This window comes from Henckelia pumila, chromosome 2 (assembly GCF_033568475.1).
Source record: "Henckelia pumila isolate YLH828 chromosome 2, ASM3356847v2, whole genome shotgun sequence".
NCBI lineage: Eukaryota > Viridiplantae > Streptophyta > Magnoliopsida > Lamiales > Gesneriaceae > Henckelia > Henckelia pumila.
This window is the reverse complement of record NC_133121.1, coordinates 199,324,548-199,340,853: the sequence shown is the minus strand read 5'-3', so window position 1 is coordinate 199,340,853 and position 16,306 is coordinate 199,324,548. Positions and strand designations below refer to the sequence as shown.

The following is a 16,306-nucleotide window of genomic DNA, read 5'->3' as shown; positions in this document are numbered from 1 at the left end:
TCAGAGGGATTAAATTTCTGTTCGTGGACCTGATTGAAGAAACGTTCGTTCATCAGTTCCTGGGATATACAACAAAAGCAGATTAATCTGTTGGTGTCCATAATCTTGCTTCGAGATTTTAAGGTAAAATTTATATTGTTTAAATTTTATGTTATCAATTTTAATCGTAGGAATTTGATACCCATATGGAATCGTTCCATATAAAATTTTAAAACTTCCGCTGCACCGGGTATCACTTTTTTTTTCGATCCGGAGAACGACCGTGTTCCAACATTAGTAATGTTTCCGCAGTTTATCCTGATATCTGTTTATTAAGTTAATTTCATACCTAAGTTCTGTTTAGTAGGTGATCCGGGTAAGGGTCACTACATTTATGGTATCAGAGCATGCAAAGTATTCTTGGGATTTAGATTCTACACAAGATAACCGTTAGGTTAATTTCGTAGATGGCAGATCATGACGACCAGAGTTCTCATGGCAGTATTGGTGGGCGTTGGGGTGATGCTGACTGGGAGCCTCGTCAAGAACGCCGCCATCGTCATCGAGATGAGGACCGTTTCAGTGTACGTCTATTCTTGTAGACAGGGCCTAAGCCCTTGGTTGGAGGTGAGTCTCCGGAGGATGCGAAGAACTGGTTAGACCGCATGGAGATGACTTTTCAGACTTTCCAATGCACCGAGGAGCAGAAGATGGAGACACTGGGTTATCTTTTGGATGGACGTGCGCAGGTGGTGGAGGTTTACTTCTGCACCTTTTGTTGCGGCAAGAGGAGTGGCCACCTGGGCCGAGTTCCGCACAGCTTTTCAGAAGCTGTATTTTCCTCCTGCACTCCGTCAGTCGAAGGCAGGCAAGCTACTGAGTCTGCGACAGGGAGCCATGTCTATTGGTGAGTATCAGCAGAAGTTCTTTGATCTGCTATCCTATTGCCCCGAGATTGCTGACAGCTCTGGGATGAAGTATAATCTGTTCCTTCAGGACCTTAACCCTGAGATCCATGACCGTGTGGCGGTTGGCGATGACATGTCCTACGAGGGTTTGGTGAGCCGTTGTCACCAGGCGGAGGATAGCATTCGACGGAACAGGTCTTTCTCTCAGTCGAGACCTGCTAGTTCTTTGGGTCCCCGTGCCCAATCCTTCAAGAAGTCTGGATCTACTTCTTCTTCCTCTGGCTCTGCTGGTGTTGTCCGTTTCGGAAAGAAGGACAAGTGTGATCACTGTGGGAAGAACCATCCATCTGACAAGTGCCGTATAGCTTCTGGAGCTTGTTTCCGTTGTGGAGAGACTGGTCATATCCGGAGGGATTGTCCACTATCTGGGGGAGACGGTTTTGGTTCAGGTTCAAGTTCAGGGTCTGGTTCTCAGGCCACCATTCAGCAGAGGTCGCAGGGACAGCCTTCTGGGAGTTCTCATTTGAGGCCACGAGCTTCTGGCCAGGTGTTTGCCCTGAGACATGATCAGACAGTGGAGGAGAATGAGAAAGTCATCGCAGGTACATTTCTGCTTTATGGTATACCTGCTCTTGTACTTACTGACACTGGTGCATCTCATTCCTTTATTTTTGCACGTTTTGTCAAGAAGCATAAGTTACCATGCATTGCACTAGATGTAGTAATATCTGTTTCTACTCCGACGGGCCAATCTGCTTTGGCTAAGCGTCTAGTGATGGGTTGCCCTTTAGAGTTCGAGGGTAACAGTTTGATTGCGAACCTCATGGTCCTTGTGATGGACGACTTTGATTGCATTCTGGGAATAGATATGTTGACTACCTATCGAGCTTCAGTGGACTGCTATCAGAGATTAGTATGCTTTCATTCGGAAGGGAGTGAGAGCTGGTTTTTCTATGGAGAGGGAGCGCGACCCCCGATGCCTTTGGTATCAGCTTTGAGAGCCTGTCGAGCTCTAGAGTCTGGCAGGGAAGGCTACCTTATCTATGCAGTTGACTTGTCCGCTGGGAGTATTGGGATAGAGAGTATTCTTGTTGTGGATGAATTTCCAGATGTATTTCCTGATGAGATTCCGGGTTTTCCTCCTGTTAGGGAAGTTGAGTTTGGCATAGAGTTGATGCCGGGTACTTAACCTATTTCTCGAGCACCGTATCGTCTGGCTCCGTCAGAGATGCGTGAGTTGAAGAATCAGCTACAGGATCTTTTGGAAAAGAGGTACATTCATCCTAGTGTATCTCCTTGGGGAGCTCTTGTTCTCTTCGTGAAGAAGAAGGATGGGTCTATGCGCCTATGCATTGACTATCGGCAGCTGAATCTAGTCACTGTGAAGAACAAGTATCTGTTGCCTCGTATTGATGACTTGTTTGATCAGCTGCAGGGCACTTCAGTTTACTCCAAGATTGACTTGAGATCTGGGTATCATCAGTTGAGAGTCCGAGATCAGGACGTAGCCAAGACTGCATTCCGTACTCGCTATGGGCATTACGAGTTCCTAGTGATGCCATTTGGTTTGACTAATGCGCCGGCTATATTCATGGACCTGATGAACCGTGTCTTCAGGGAGTATTTTGACAAGTTTGTCGTGGTCTTCATTGACGACATCTTGGTGTATTCGCGTAATATGGAAGAGCATGTTTCTCACTTGCGGTTGGTACTGCAGACTCTTCGGGATGAGCAGTTGTACGCCAAGCTGAGCAAGTGTGAGTTCTGGATGGATCGAGTGGTCTTTCTTGGCCATATCATATCCAAGGAGGGGATTTCTTTTGATCCAAGCAAGATTGAGGCGGTGCTTAATTGGTCGCATCCGACGACGGTTGCTGAGATCCGTAGCTTTCTGGGTCTAGCAGGATATTATCGTCGCTTCATTTTGAATTTCTCTCAACTAGCTCGACCTTTGACGCATCTTACCCGCAAGGGTGTGGATTTCGAGTGGTCCTCCGAGTGTGAGGAGAATTTATGTGAGCTTCGACGGCGGTTGACTTCTGCGCTGGTGTTGGCATTACCGTCAGGATCTGGAGGGTATGTGGTGTACACTGATGCTTCTCTGCAGGGGTTAGGTTGTGTCCTGACTCAGAATGGGCATGTGATCGCATACGCTTCTAGACAGCTGAAGCTTCACGAGGACAACTACCCAGTCCATGATTTGGAATTGGCAGCCATTGTGTTCGCTTTGAAGATCTGGCGTCATTATCTGTATGGCGAGAAATTTGAGATATTCACCGACCATAAGAGTCTCAAGTATTTGTTCACTCAGGCAGAATTGAACATGAGGCAGAGAAGTTGGATGGACTTGCTTAAGGACTATGATTGCGAGATTAAGTACCATCCGGGAGCTGCTAATCTCACTGCTGATGCATTGAGTCGCAAGGTGCGACTATCCGCACTTCAGACTTATTCGATTTCTAGTGCGATCGGTGACTGTTGTACTTCAGGATATACCTTCAAGCATAAGAAAGTTATGCAGAGTATCCAGATGTTTGCGATATTATCTTAGCCAGCTTTGTATTCGCGGATTCGAGATGCTCAGATGTCTGATTCAAAAACCCAGCGTTTTATCTCGTCTAGCTAACGAGGGTAGCTCGTCTGGATTTCACTATCAGTCAGATGGTTTTCTGTGTTTGTCTGGTAGGCTTGTGATTCCGCAGGATGTAGAGTTGCGAGAGGAGATTTTCTCTCAGGCGCATCGCACTAAGTTAACTATTCATCCTGGGATCAACAAGATGTACAAGGATCTACGTACTCATTTCTGGTGGAAAGTAATGAACGCAGTGTTTATCAGTTTGTTTCGAGATGTTTGGTGTGTCAACTGGTCAAGGCAGAGCACCGACGACCTGGAGGATTGCTTCACAGTCTTCCTATTCCTGAATGGAAATGGGAGTTTATCACAATGGACTTTGTGACCCATTTTCCGGTATCCCCGAGGAACTGTGATGCTATCTGGGTTGTGGTGGACCGACTCACCAAGTCAGCGCATTTCATTGCCTATAGCCGGGAGTACAATGTGGATCGTATGGCTCGGTTGTAAATTCAGGAGATCGTTCGACTTCATGGAGTGCCTGTGAGCATTGTCAGCGATCAAGACCCCAGGTTTACTTCTAGATTCTGGGGGAGTGTTCAGCGTGCGATGGGTACTACTCTCAGTTTGAGTACTGCCTATCATCCAGAGACTGATGGTCAGTCAGAGCGCACTATCCGTACTTTGGAGGATATGCTTAGAGCGTGCGTCATGGATTTTGGTTCAGACTGGCAGGATCATTTGCCATTGATCGAGTTCGCGTACAACAACAGCTATCATTCTAGTATTGGGATGGCACCTTTTGAGGCGTTGTACGGGCGACATTGTCGTACTCCACTCTTCTGGGAAGAAGTAGGGGAGAGACACGCTGAGGGACCAGAGTTTATCCAGCAGGCGATAGACATTGTTGATCAGATCAAGAAACGGATTAAGACTGCACAGGATCGTCAGGCCAGCTATGCTAATACAAAGCGTAGGCCTTTGCAGTTCGATGTCGGGGAGAAAGTGTTTCTGAGAGTGTCACATTTCCGCAAGATTCTCAGATTTGGCCTTAAGGGAAAGTTGTCTTCCAGGTTTATTGGTCTGTTTGAGATCTTGGAGAGCATTGGCGATTTGGCTTATCGACTAGCTTTTCCACCGCATCTTTCCAGTATTCACGACGTATTCCACGTATCTCTGTTGCGACGGTATGTGGCGGATGAGTCTCATATTCTGCAGCGGTCTGAGGTTCAGGTGAGCAAGGATTTGACCTATGTTGAGAAACCTATTCGTATCCTGGATTATAAGGATAAGGTTTTGCAGAACAAAGTCATTCCTCTGGTTTTAGTTCAGTGGCAGCGTCGAGGCACTGAGGAAGCTACTTGGGAACTTGAGGACAGGATGCGTGAAGACCATCCTGAGTTGTTTTGATTTCATTATTGAGTTGTATTCAGTTGCAAACTCTGTAAATGTTTGATTTGAATAAAGAATGTTTCTGATTTTTGTATTACATTCAGTACTTAAGATTTGATTTCGAGGACAAAATATCTTAAGTGGGGGAGAATGTAGTAGCCCGTAACCAAAATCAGTAATTAAGGAATTAATCATAATTACTTGGGTAGAGTTCGGAAGCTCCGAAGGTGATTTCGGAAGCTCCGAACAGGATCGGAAGCTCCGATGCAGGATCGGAAGCTCCGATGGTATTACGTCAGGCATGACGTGTGGCAAGATCGGAAGCTCCGATCAGGATCGGAAGCTCCGATCACCCCTATCCGAAGTCAACAAGTGATATTTTGACACGTGGAAGATCAGGATCTTCGGAAGCTCCGATGGCAGGACCAGACGTTCCGATCGAGGTTCGGATGTTCCGATTGAGGTTCGGAGGCTCCGATCGTTGTCTATAAATAGAAGGCCGAGAATTCACTTTCAATTGCCAATTCCGGATTTCCTCTCTACTCTAGTTGTATTCGAGTTGTTCTAGCCTTCCTAGGCTTGACCCAGGAGTCGTCGAGGCGTTCGATAGTCGTAGCGAAGTTGTGCCCAAGTTCTGGAGGCATCGACATCAAAGGGCTAACGACGGACGAAGGTATAGCTTTTGTTTCCTATAAATATTTAGGAGTATGCAATAGCTTAGTTAAGGCTTTTAGAGCACTTTAATGATTTTAGTATCATTTGGCAGTGTAGAGCAGACTATAGGCGTGGAACTAGAGTTGGTAGAGCTTGCACTGATTTGAGGTACGAAAATACTGTTCGAGATATCCTGACTGAGTATGCATGTATTATGTGACTGCATGGTTTATATGTCTTTGATTTATGCTGCATTCATTTGCATACTGAGCTATCTCCTTCGAGATGTCTGTTAGTAAGGTTTTTCCCTATCCTGTTAGTGGTTGGACTTCCATCGATTTGGGTCCGGCATATCCACTGATATTATGGTATGGGAGCCACCTCTTGAAGCGACGGCACAGCGTGCTACATACCAGGGCCCGGTCTGTCTCTGTTATCTGATCTTTGACCTCGAGTTTATAGGGAGTTCACTTTGCATGCATGTATACTCATACTCTCATGCTGAGCGTTTTATGCTCACGTCTCGTACTCTGTGTTTCTGGACACCCTATTCCATGGGGCAGGTTTGTGATTGGACGAGGCGGGTGGTTCCAAGAGGGGCTAGGCAGTGGTTGGCCAGCTAGAGCTTCGTCTAGGTTTATTTCTGTTGTTTTGGGTTGATACAGCTTTCGATTTGGTTGTATAATCTATTTTGGATATTTACAGATTCCTTGCCTTGGGATTTTAATTTTAGTAATGTTTCCGCAGTTTATTCTGATATCTGTTTATTAAGTTAATTGCATGCCTAAGTTTTGTTTAGTAGGTGATCTGGGTAAGGGCCACTACACTCACTCTAGTTCAAATCCAAGAATCTTATCGCTCTGATACCACTTAATGTGAGACCCCGTTTCTAATCTCCTATTCTCGAATAATTAAACAAAATCAAACATGAAGAGCCGCGTAAAAACAAATCAATTTTTTTTTTCTTACAACATCGCGCCCGCGCCGGAGTCTCGCAAAGGACTGCGCGCCCGTGCCAATAATCAGAGCGCCCGCGCCGCGACCTTGCAAGAAACAGCGCGCCCATGCCAATAGTCAGGGCGCCCGCGCCGTGACCTCGCAAAACAAAGGCGCGCCCGCGCCCGCGCCGTCAACTCGGCTGCAGAAAATCCAAAGCATAAAATACATCTTTAGAAACTCGAATCCATAATCCAAGCAACCCAGGTTCAATTCATAGTTCAAACGTGCATCAAGGGGGTTTCGAAACACCAACAAAACACAATTAATAAAACGAGTTCGACGAATAGAGTTCCAACGACTCAACAAAACTAATACAGATACAATCGACTCAACCCTACAACGCGGAGTCTCACTTCTATCAATCTCACCCCAAGCTAACCAAGACGACTCGGTCCAGCTCCTAATCCCTGTTACCAAGTACACATACAAACAAAGACAACAGCCGGATAAACTGGTTAGAAATAAAATTTCTATGTAAAAGAGACAGGCATGCAATATCAAGTAAACACCTCAAATTGAAATGTAATAATCAATAACAAATCAAAATGAGAATGAATAAATGCATGACTTCAAAAACTCGGGACTATCAAAACAGATAATCGAAATATCCATCGTTATTCGGTTGGGATCCCGGGGCCAAGTCTTCACAACAACTCACCGACACACCCATTCGGGGTGGATGTCGTTCAACTCAACCCCTAGACTTCAGAGAAACTATAAGAAGTATTCTGGCAATTGGAAAAACTCGAAATCCAAAGCCACTTTAATATAGCTCCCTAAATCGTCTAATTTCAAAACGAATCGAGAAATCGGCTCAATATGAATGCAAGTGAAAATAGAATAACAATCAAATTCACTCAAGCAAATAAACATGTAGTATGTGATTTTCGGGAACTCGAGAATAAGTCAATCTAGAGTATTCGTTCCCATTCGTTTCATTGTCGACTTTTACCTTTTGAGTCCATCGAGGATTCAAATCTGAAAATAACAACGAACTCAAATAAATAATCAATCGAATCACAACAATTCAAAACAAAGAAATTCAATCAATATACCGTCTTCAACTCTCGATTCGATTCAACTTCCAAGTTCGATCCAAACCCGAAACTCCAATCCAAATCTGAAAATGAAGATCATACGGATTCGGTGTCAATCCAACAACTCAAACAAACCCGGAAATGAACCGAACAAACAAACAATAATCCAAAACTCGATTTCGACGGCATAACGGCTATAACTGGTCAAACCAAAAATCTTCAAAGACAACCAACGATCCCAAACCATCCAAAACAACCTCTCAATCACAAAATAATCCAAAATCAAACAAAATCCAACAACTCCATTTTTTAATTTCACCTCTAAAATCATATAAAATCCAAACTTCGATCTTTTTCCAAACCGACTTCGAATACACGATCTATTCTAGCTCAAGAACAACATACTTCAATATTATAAAATTCTGACAACTCGACAAAAATCAAAGTTCGAGGATCGTAGCAAAACTTACGTCAGAATGAAGCCCTCGCTGCGGTGATCGTGAATCTCAACTCGGAATGAAAATCTAACGGTTGGATCGAGCGAATCAAACGGAAAGGAAGCTTGAAATGTCGTCTCCCATGGCTTCCAACAGTACGTACGAAAAGGAGAGGAGAAGGGAGAGGAAAGATGGTGAAGTGATGGAGGGATGGGTCAACTTGCATGAGATAATATATTAAATCCAACTTTTGCATTTCAGTCCTTTATTTATCCAAAGTTGCAAAGTAACCCCCTGCTAAATATCAAAACGATCCTCAATCACTAAAAATTCTGATTATCTCGATTAAACTCAATTATAATAAAATTGGGGCATTACAAACACACACCCCAAACCCTGGAGAGAAGCATCGGTGAAGACTACAAAACCACCTAATCCAGACGGTAAAGCAAGAACTGGAGCTGTCGTCAAACGACGTCTCAACTCACGAAAACTGTCTTCACAAGCATCAGACCACACGAAAGAAACATCTTTCTTCGTCAACTGAGTCAAAGGCTTAGCTATCTGAGAGAAGTTCTCCACAAAACGTCGATAGTACCCTGCCAAACCAAGGAAACTACGAATCTCAGAAGCTGTAGTCGGACGCGACCAATTCAAAATAGCCTCTGTCTTGCTAGGGTCAACAGATATGACCTCCTGAGAAATGACATGACCAAGGAACACAACTCGGTCAATCCAAAAGTCGCACTTACTCAACTTCACGTACAACTATCTCTCCCTCAAGACCTGCAATACAGTGTAGAGATGATAGGCTTGCTCATCCATGCTGCGAGAATACACCAAAATATCATCGATGAACACCACCACGAACTTATCCAGAAAGTCACGGAAAACTCTGTTCATCAGATCCATAAAAATAGCTGGAGCATTCGTCAGACCAAACGGCATCACTAGAAACTCATAGTGTCCATACCGTGTACGAAATGCTGTCTTAGAAACATCCTCCTGCCGAACTCGCAACTGATGATACCCAGACCGAATATCAATCTTCGAATAGACAGAAGTACCCTGTAACTGATCAAAGAGATCATCTATCCGCGGAAGATGATACTTATTCTTCACTGTCGCTTGATTCAACTGACGATAATCAATACACAACCGCATTGAACCATCCTTCTTCTTGACAAACAGCACTGGGGCTCCCCACGGCGAAACACTGGGTCGAATATAACCCTTATCAAGAAGATCTTGTAATTGCTTCTGCAGCTCTTTCATCTCTGATGGCGCTAAACGATAAGGAGTTCTGGAAATCGGTGCAGTCCCTGGCAGTAAATCGATGCCAAACTCGATCTCCCTCACTGGTGGTAAACCTGGAATCTCCTCCGGAAATACATCTGGAAAGTCACGAACCACTGGTATCTCTTGGATAACTGGCTCTCCCAAGGATGCGTCAATGGCGTAGATAAGGTAGCCTTCCCCGCCAGACTCTAAAGCACGTCGGGCCTTCAGAGCAGAAACTACTGACATCGGAGGTCGTGCTCCCTCACCATAGAAATACCATGACTCGTCATCCTCTGGTCGAAACTGAACAAACCTTTGATAGCAATCCACTATCGCTCGGTAGGCAGTCAATAGATCTATCCCAATGATGCAATCGAAATCATCCATCGCTAGAATCATCAGGTTAGCACTAAGCTGATGCCCCTCAAAATCCAAAACACAACCCACAACTAGACGTTTGGCTAAAACCTCACTACCCATAGGAGTAGAAACTACTAGCAAGACGTCTAAAGGAATGAATGACAACTTATACTTCTTAGCAAAACGTGCTGATACGAAATAATGCGATGCACCGGTATCAATTAAAACATATGCAAGAAAACCACATAAACTACAGATACCTGCAATCATCCGATCACTGTCAGCCTCAGCCTACTCAGACTCCTTCTCGGGGTCATTCTTCTTTGAGGCCACGTGCCCAGGGTCAGGTCTTTGCGCTTAACCAGGAGAGAAAAAATGTAGTGACCCAACCTGGATCCACTACTAATCAGAGTTACGATAAAAGCGCATGCAATTAAAACTTAAAGCGTAAAGAGCGGATAATTAAAATTCAACAAATCCAACCGGCAGAATACAACCGACGATAACAATCGTGTATAAATATTATTATACAACCAAATCGAAGGTTCAGGGTAAACAAATCCCTACGCTCTACAACCTCGCACTCTCCCAAGCTCAATCCTGCTGATAGCCGCCTGGACCGTCCAGCCTCAAACCTGCCCCGCCACAAGGTACACCACCATACCCAAACACAGGGGCGTGAGCTAGAACGCTCAATACGAAGCAATGATATAAATACAAATATGCGCACACAATATGATTTAAAACTCAAGTGAAAACACTTGCTCATGGCGCCGGGAATATACAGTACCGGTTAGAGAGCGACTCCGCAGGGTACTCGTATATTCCATATCAGGGCTGACCCAACCCCATCTTGACCCGAATCCAAAATAGGATACAAGTCCCATATGGAAACTGTCATACCTGACTCGAGTCCAAAATGAGATCATTGTTCCCTATGGAGACTGTCAATGACTCACATCTCTCAGGATGCAGTCACACGTAAAATCGTGCATGTGCTAAGGCGGTAAAACATGCTAAAACATGATAAGACATATAGCACATACTCATGCAACATACATGCAAATATATCATGCCGACTATCTTGGTCAGTACTTACGTACCTCTAACACTGCTGGTCAAAACCTAGCTCCACTGGCCTATACTCCAAGCCTATAGTCCAGTCTACTGCTACTACAATGCAAATATCCATGCATCAACAATAAAGATCTTAAAGCCTTAACTAAGATAATGCATACTCCTAAATATTTTTAGGATGCCAAAGCTATACCTGCATCCGTCGTTAGCCCTTTGCTGTCGATAGCCTCAAAAATATGCCACAGCTCCGCGATGACATCTAGATCACTAAGCCACTTCCGGATTTCTCGTAGGGCGCCTAGATCTCCCTAGATCTGAGTTAGAAGGCATAGAAATTGAGAGAGAAGAGAGGAAATGAGCAAGTCACAAATGAACCTAGGCTCCTCTATTTATAGACGAAGTTCGGGCCGTTCGAACTCGGCTTCGGGTCGTCCGAACACGATCGGATCGTCCGATCCTAACTTCGGGTCCTCCGAAGTCCCATCAGTGACGTCAGCCATGACGTCACCTTGCTGACGTAATTGATGACGTAAGCCCTAACCCTGTTCGGGTCCTCCGATTCCATCGACGGAGCCTCCGATCCTCTTCGGATCCTCCGAACTCCTCTTTGAATCGTCCGAACTCCTCGGGCCTCCGATCCTGACTCCCACCACGTTCGGGTCCTCCGAACACCAGTTCGGAGCGTCTGAACCTCCCGAGCCATGCCCACCATTTTCGAGTGTCCTGGATCTATTTTTGGACTCCGTTAATCCATTTGGAATTTATTTAATCATGTTTTATTAAATTTAAACATGATCACTTGATTAATTACCTATTAATCATTACTTTTGGATACGGGTTACTACAATAACTAGTTGCATCATGGGCACAATTGTGTTTTGTACCAAGTCATGTGGACTATGTTGACTTGGGATAGACGTTTGAGGATGTGCAACCCTACGCCAGAGCTTGTTCTGGAACCCTTTGGTGCTTTAGAGATGTGTACAGGGGAGACTTCCTCAGTTTTGATGTTTTACACTATCACAAGAGGGTATAGCTAGCAGGAACGTTTAAGTGTTAGTTGAGTTCTCTTGATGAGATTCAGTATGGTACTAGGTTAGTGCCAAGGAAATATAGTGTTTTTATCATCTAACTTCATCAGAGATATAGATTGAGGTTTTCCGATATTGAGTTGTCTCGAAAAGGGCATTACATGACAGAAGACATTTTGGGGATTTGGTTTTAAAAAAAATTTGTATTAGGATTGGCTTAGACTGAGTTCTAAGTTCAGTATAAGTGGACAGTGACATCTAGTAAGAGCTGAGAGAAAGTATTTGTTCGACAGTGAATTTTTTGTACTTGAAGAATATATTGTTCTCTTGGGTTTAGATCAATGATTGCTCGGTGCTTTGCGAATTTACTTGCGAGATTGATTTTAGTGGTACTCAAGAGCAGCATAGAGTACGAGTGTTGTGGTTCAATTCTCTAGTATGGTCTAGACCTGATTTCGATGACGAAATCTCTTAAGGTTGGGAAAATGTACTAACCCGAATTCTATTTTAACTAATTAAAATGTCTAAGCATGTTTAAATGGATACAACATGATTGAAGATTACTTATTTGGGAAATATATGTAGAAAATGGGATTCAAGACTTCCGAAAATGGTCCGAAAGGCTTCAGGGGTCCGAGTAGTTCAAAAGGTCCAAACTTGGGCTAGGATAGTTCAAAAGGTCCGAACAGTTCGAAGGAAGTGGGCGTAATGACTTGTCAGCGCAACGTCACGTTAGAAAAATGACCAAAATTGAAAAAAAAAAAAAAAACAAACAAACAAACAAAAACAAATGCAAGACATGATTAAGATTGAAATTTGACAACATAAAAATCAAAATCATAAATAGAAAATTTTTATCCAAAAATAAATTTTTGCAAATAATAATAATAATAATAATAAGGAATTCCTGTGCGTTATCCCCGAGTGACCATAATAACTCTAAACCACACACTTATCAAAATCAATGGATAGCTTTCAGCAGATAGGGCTTCCTGTTGTGGGAATTGTGGCCGCTGCTGCCCTTACTTTTTATGCTGTTAGTTTTGCCGAGATGAGAGAGGTAACTATTAATCGTTCGTTTATATCGATGGATTTCATTGTTTCGTGTACTGAAAAAATTTGATTAATGGTTTTGAATAATATATATTTTATATATTTGAAATCCATCACAAACGTTATGGCTGCTCCTGATTAAGCTGGTAGAGAAATTTGATTATATCGAATTAATCCTTTGTAATTTATTTATGTTTTTCATTTTGTTTGTGAAGAAATCGTTTAAAGATTTAGAAGAGAGGGAAGCTGCTGATGAAAATGGAGGATTCAAATCATCTTTGAGCTCCAGAGAGAGGAGGGCAAGAAGGAAGGCGGAGAAGCAAGCTAAATCTTGAGTTTTAAATCATTCCTTGAGATCATATGTTTCTCACTTTGTTCTTTTTATTTTTTTATAAAAAAAATTGTCATCTGAAATTTTAGCTTAAAATTAAAATTTTTCCTTAATTGTTTTGAATTTGGAAGCAAACTTTACCTTCTCGTCACTCATTATTCTCATAAATCGGCTATGTTTTAGATTTATAAGTGGTATATCTGATTAGTTTTAACCTTGTAATGGTCAAAGTTTCGAATTTAATGTGCTTTGTTCTTGAGAAGGAAAAAAAAAATCTTACAAAGAACTTCATCACTAATGATAAATTAAATATTTAAAAATTAAAATATAATAAAATATTAATTTATAATCAAAGAGCACTTACACATTTAACTTTAAGTACAAAATAAGACATATTATCACCTAAGAAGATAAAACTATTGAAGATGTGCCCTACGGTTTTCATAGAATAAAACTCATCAAATATTGAATAGTCTTGATCTTTACAGTAAATTCTCTTTTAATGTAGATAATAATAGAATTTGTCAAAACCCTTTTTTAAATATAGAGAATAATAGAATCAGTCAAAAACTCTTCTTCTATCTTATTTTGATGAGAATTTTTAAGAAGTTCTGTAGCTGAGATTACAAAAACCAAAATAAATACAAAAATAAAAACATAATCCAAATAAAGTCCAAGAATTAAATATTTAAATAACTATATCACCACAAATAAAGAATTGAATTTATTTACTCAAACAAATATTAAACATAAACATACACTTTCCTAGCACAAACATAAGTATTCCTTCTCCCGTCTCTCCAAATAATATGGCAGGAAAGACGTATACAAAATTGAACCATTTTAATTTCCATAATACATTGTATTTTATTCTACTGTCTCAATTTTTAAATCTAGGATAAAGAAGAATGATGCTGATGCATGAAATGAAATTATAAAGAATATATAGGAATTAACGTTTAATTTAAAAGATTTGTTCGGTCATGGGTTTGCCAGAAAGCTTAATAACTTGGAAAAATCGATACAAATTAACACAAATTAAGCTTGAAAAAATAGATACAAATTAACACAAACTAAGCCTGAAAAATCGACAAAATTAACACAAATTAACCTTGAAAAAATCAATACAAATTAACACAAATCAATAAAAATTAAAATTAGATGGATACAAATTAACACAAATCGGCATAAACATTAAATACCATGGAAAAATCGAAAAACAACTAGGGTAGAAATAGTCAAATAGATCCGCGAGCTGGGGTTTCAAGGCAAAAGAAGAGAGAAAATGATTTTGATCGGATGTTGTTTTCTGATATGAATTTGTATTTTATTGGACTAAAAATCAAATGTGCTACAAAAAAACCAATAGGCTCGAAACTAAATTTATGTAGGGTTGAAGCCCAATTATTTTTTTTAAAGACCCATATATATTAACACACTATTACTTTATAAACAAAAAACAAGCGCGGGACACAGCCCACCCCTGCCTTTGGGTGGCTTCGTCTCTGCCTTCTAATAGCAATACCAAAACCGCTACACATGTCGAGTTGTGGGATTTTTTTTTTTTTTTTTTGAAGATGGTCCAAATTTTATTAAACAAACTTCAGATCGGTTTTTTTTACAATGACTGATACACAGAGGAATTGCATGATCAAAAGATAAGTTTCTACTAAAAATTAAGATAATTCTAGCTAGTCAATTCATGTGCAACATGATTGACAATTCTAGAGCAGCGTTGAAAAGAATATGCTTCCAAACTACAACATAGGCCACAAATCTGCTGCACAAAGGCTGTTCCATGGAGAAAATGTGGTTTTGGTTCAATCCGTGAACGACAATAAGTGCATCGGTTACAATAATAATCTTAGACCATCCCAACTTGATAAAATTTACAAGTCCAGGGGCGGAGCCACCTTTGGGTTAGGGTGGGCTCCAGCCCCATCCATTTTTTTTAAAAAAAATTAGTAGTTTAAAATTTAAAATAAAAAATTTCAGCTCCATGCAAAAAAATAAAAATAGAAAACTCTATAATATTTTTTGGTTGATTTATTGTCATAGGTTTATGCGATTTTGAGATAAATTTGACAACTCTAAACTTTTTTGGAATATTTAGTTATGATAATATTGATTTATGATACATATCAATTTCAAGTTTGGATTTTTATCTAAAAACTATTGTTGCGAAATTTAGGAAAAATAATCAATTGGTAGAAAATTGAAATATTTGAGAGTGATTGACTTTCCAATTATTATTGGCTTTGTATTGTGTTTTTTCAAGTTAGAGTAACTGAAAATTCAATAATTATAAGATTTAAAAAATGACTGTTTGTTGTAAATTTTTGGGATAATTGAAATTTTCTAGTTAGATATATCAGAAAATGAAGAAAATAAAAATTTAAAAGTTATTTTTAAACCGAAAGAGCATATATCGACATATCAGGGGCCGACATCAATTACAATCTAGGGTGAGAAGAAAATATCAATTTCAATCGAAATAACCTACGGAGTTGAATTCATCGGAAAAATCGGTTCAGTTTATTCAAAAAATCGGTTTTAGATTTTTAAAATATTGTTTAGGTCGCTTTGGTTTCGAATTTCAACATAATAATTTTGTTTACTGAAAAAACCTAATATTTATTAAAAAATTTAATATTGTTAAATTTTTTAAATAAATTTTATTGAACAATAGAATTAAACTTGAAAATAGAGTTTTAATAAATAATTTAAATATACATAATTTAATTTTTAACTACAATTTTTTTGAAGTAGAACTTGATTTTTTTTATAAAAAATTATTAAAAGATCGAGATCGTTTAATTTGGTTACTGATCAAAATAATAGAGTCTTTTTTGTTTGCTTTTTTTGGTCTTCATAGTAAAGTTCGATCGGTTCGTTTTATTGAAAAAATGTTAATTCGATTTTCGAAAGTTCAATTCAATTTTGACTGACTATGTGAAAATTTCAAGACAATCGGAGTTGTTTTGGGCACGGGTGCGTGGGGTTCCACGTGCACCCGTGCCCAAAACAACTCCGATTGTCTTGAAATTTTCACGGTAAGATCGTCTCGAAAATGAATCCATCGATATATCATATGATAAACAGTTCAACCTCAGTGTTTGAAAATAGGAAGATTTTCGGAAATTACATATTTCATCTAATTTTCGGTAATCTTCTCATTTCCAACTACCGAGATTG

At 40.5% G+C, this 16,306-nt stretch overlaps 1 protein-coding gene across 1 annotated transcript; it reads left to right on the top strand.

The window, feature by feature from the left end:
* The first annotated feature begins 12,691 nt into the window (after positions 1-12,691).
* Positions 12,692-13,301, top strand: LOC140879347 (uncharacterized). The gene is made up of 2 exons (XM_073283026.1): positions 12,692-12,787; positions 12,996-13,301. The coding sequence occupies exons 1-2, from the start codon at positions 12,692-12,694 to the stop codon at positions 13,113-13,115; spliced, it is 216 nt and encodes a 71-aa protein (XP_073139127.1). The 3' UTR covers positions 13,116-13,301.
* The last annotated feature ends 3,005 nt before the right edge of the window (positions 13,302-16,306 follow it).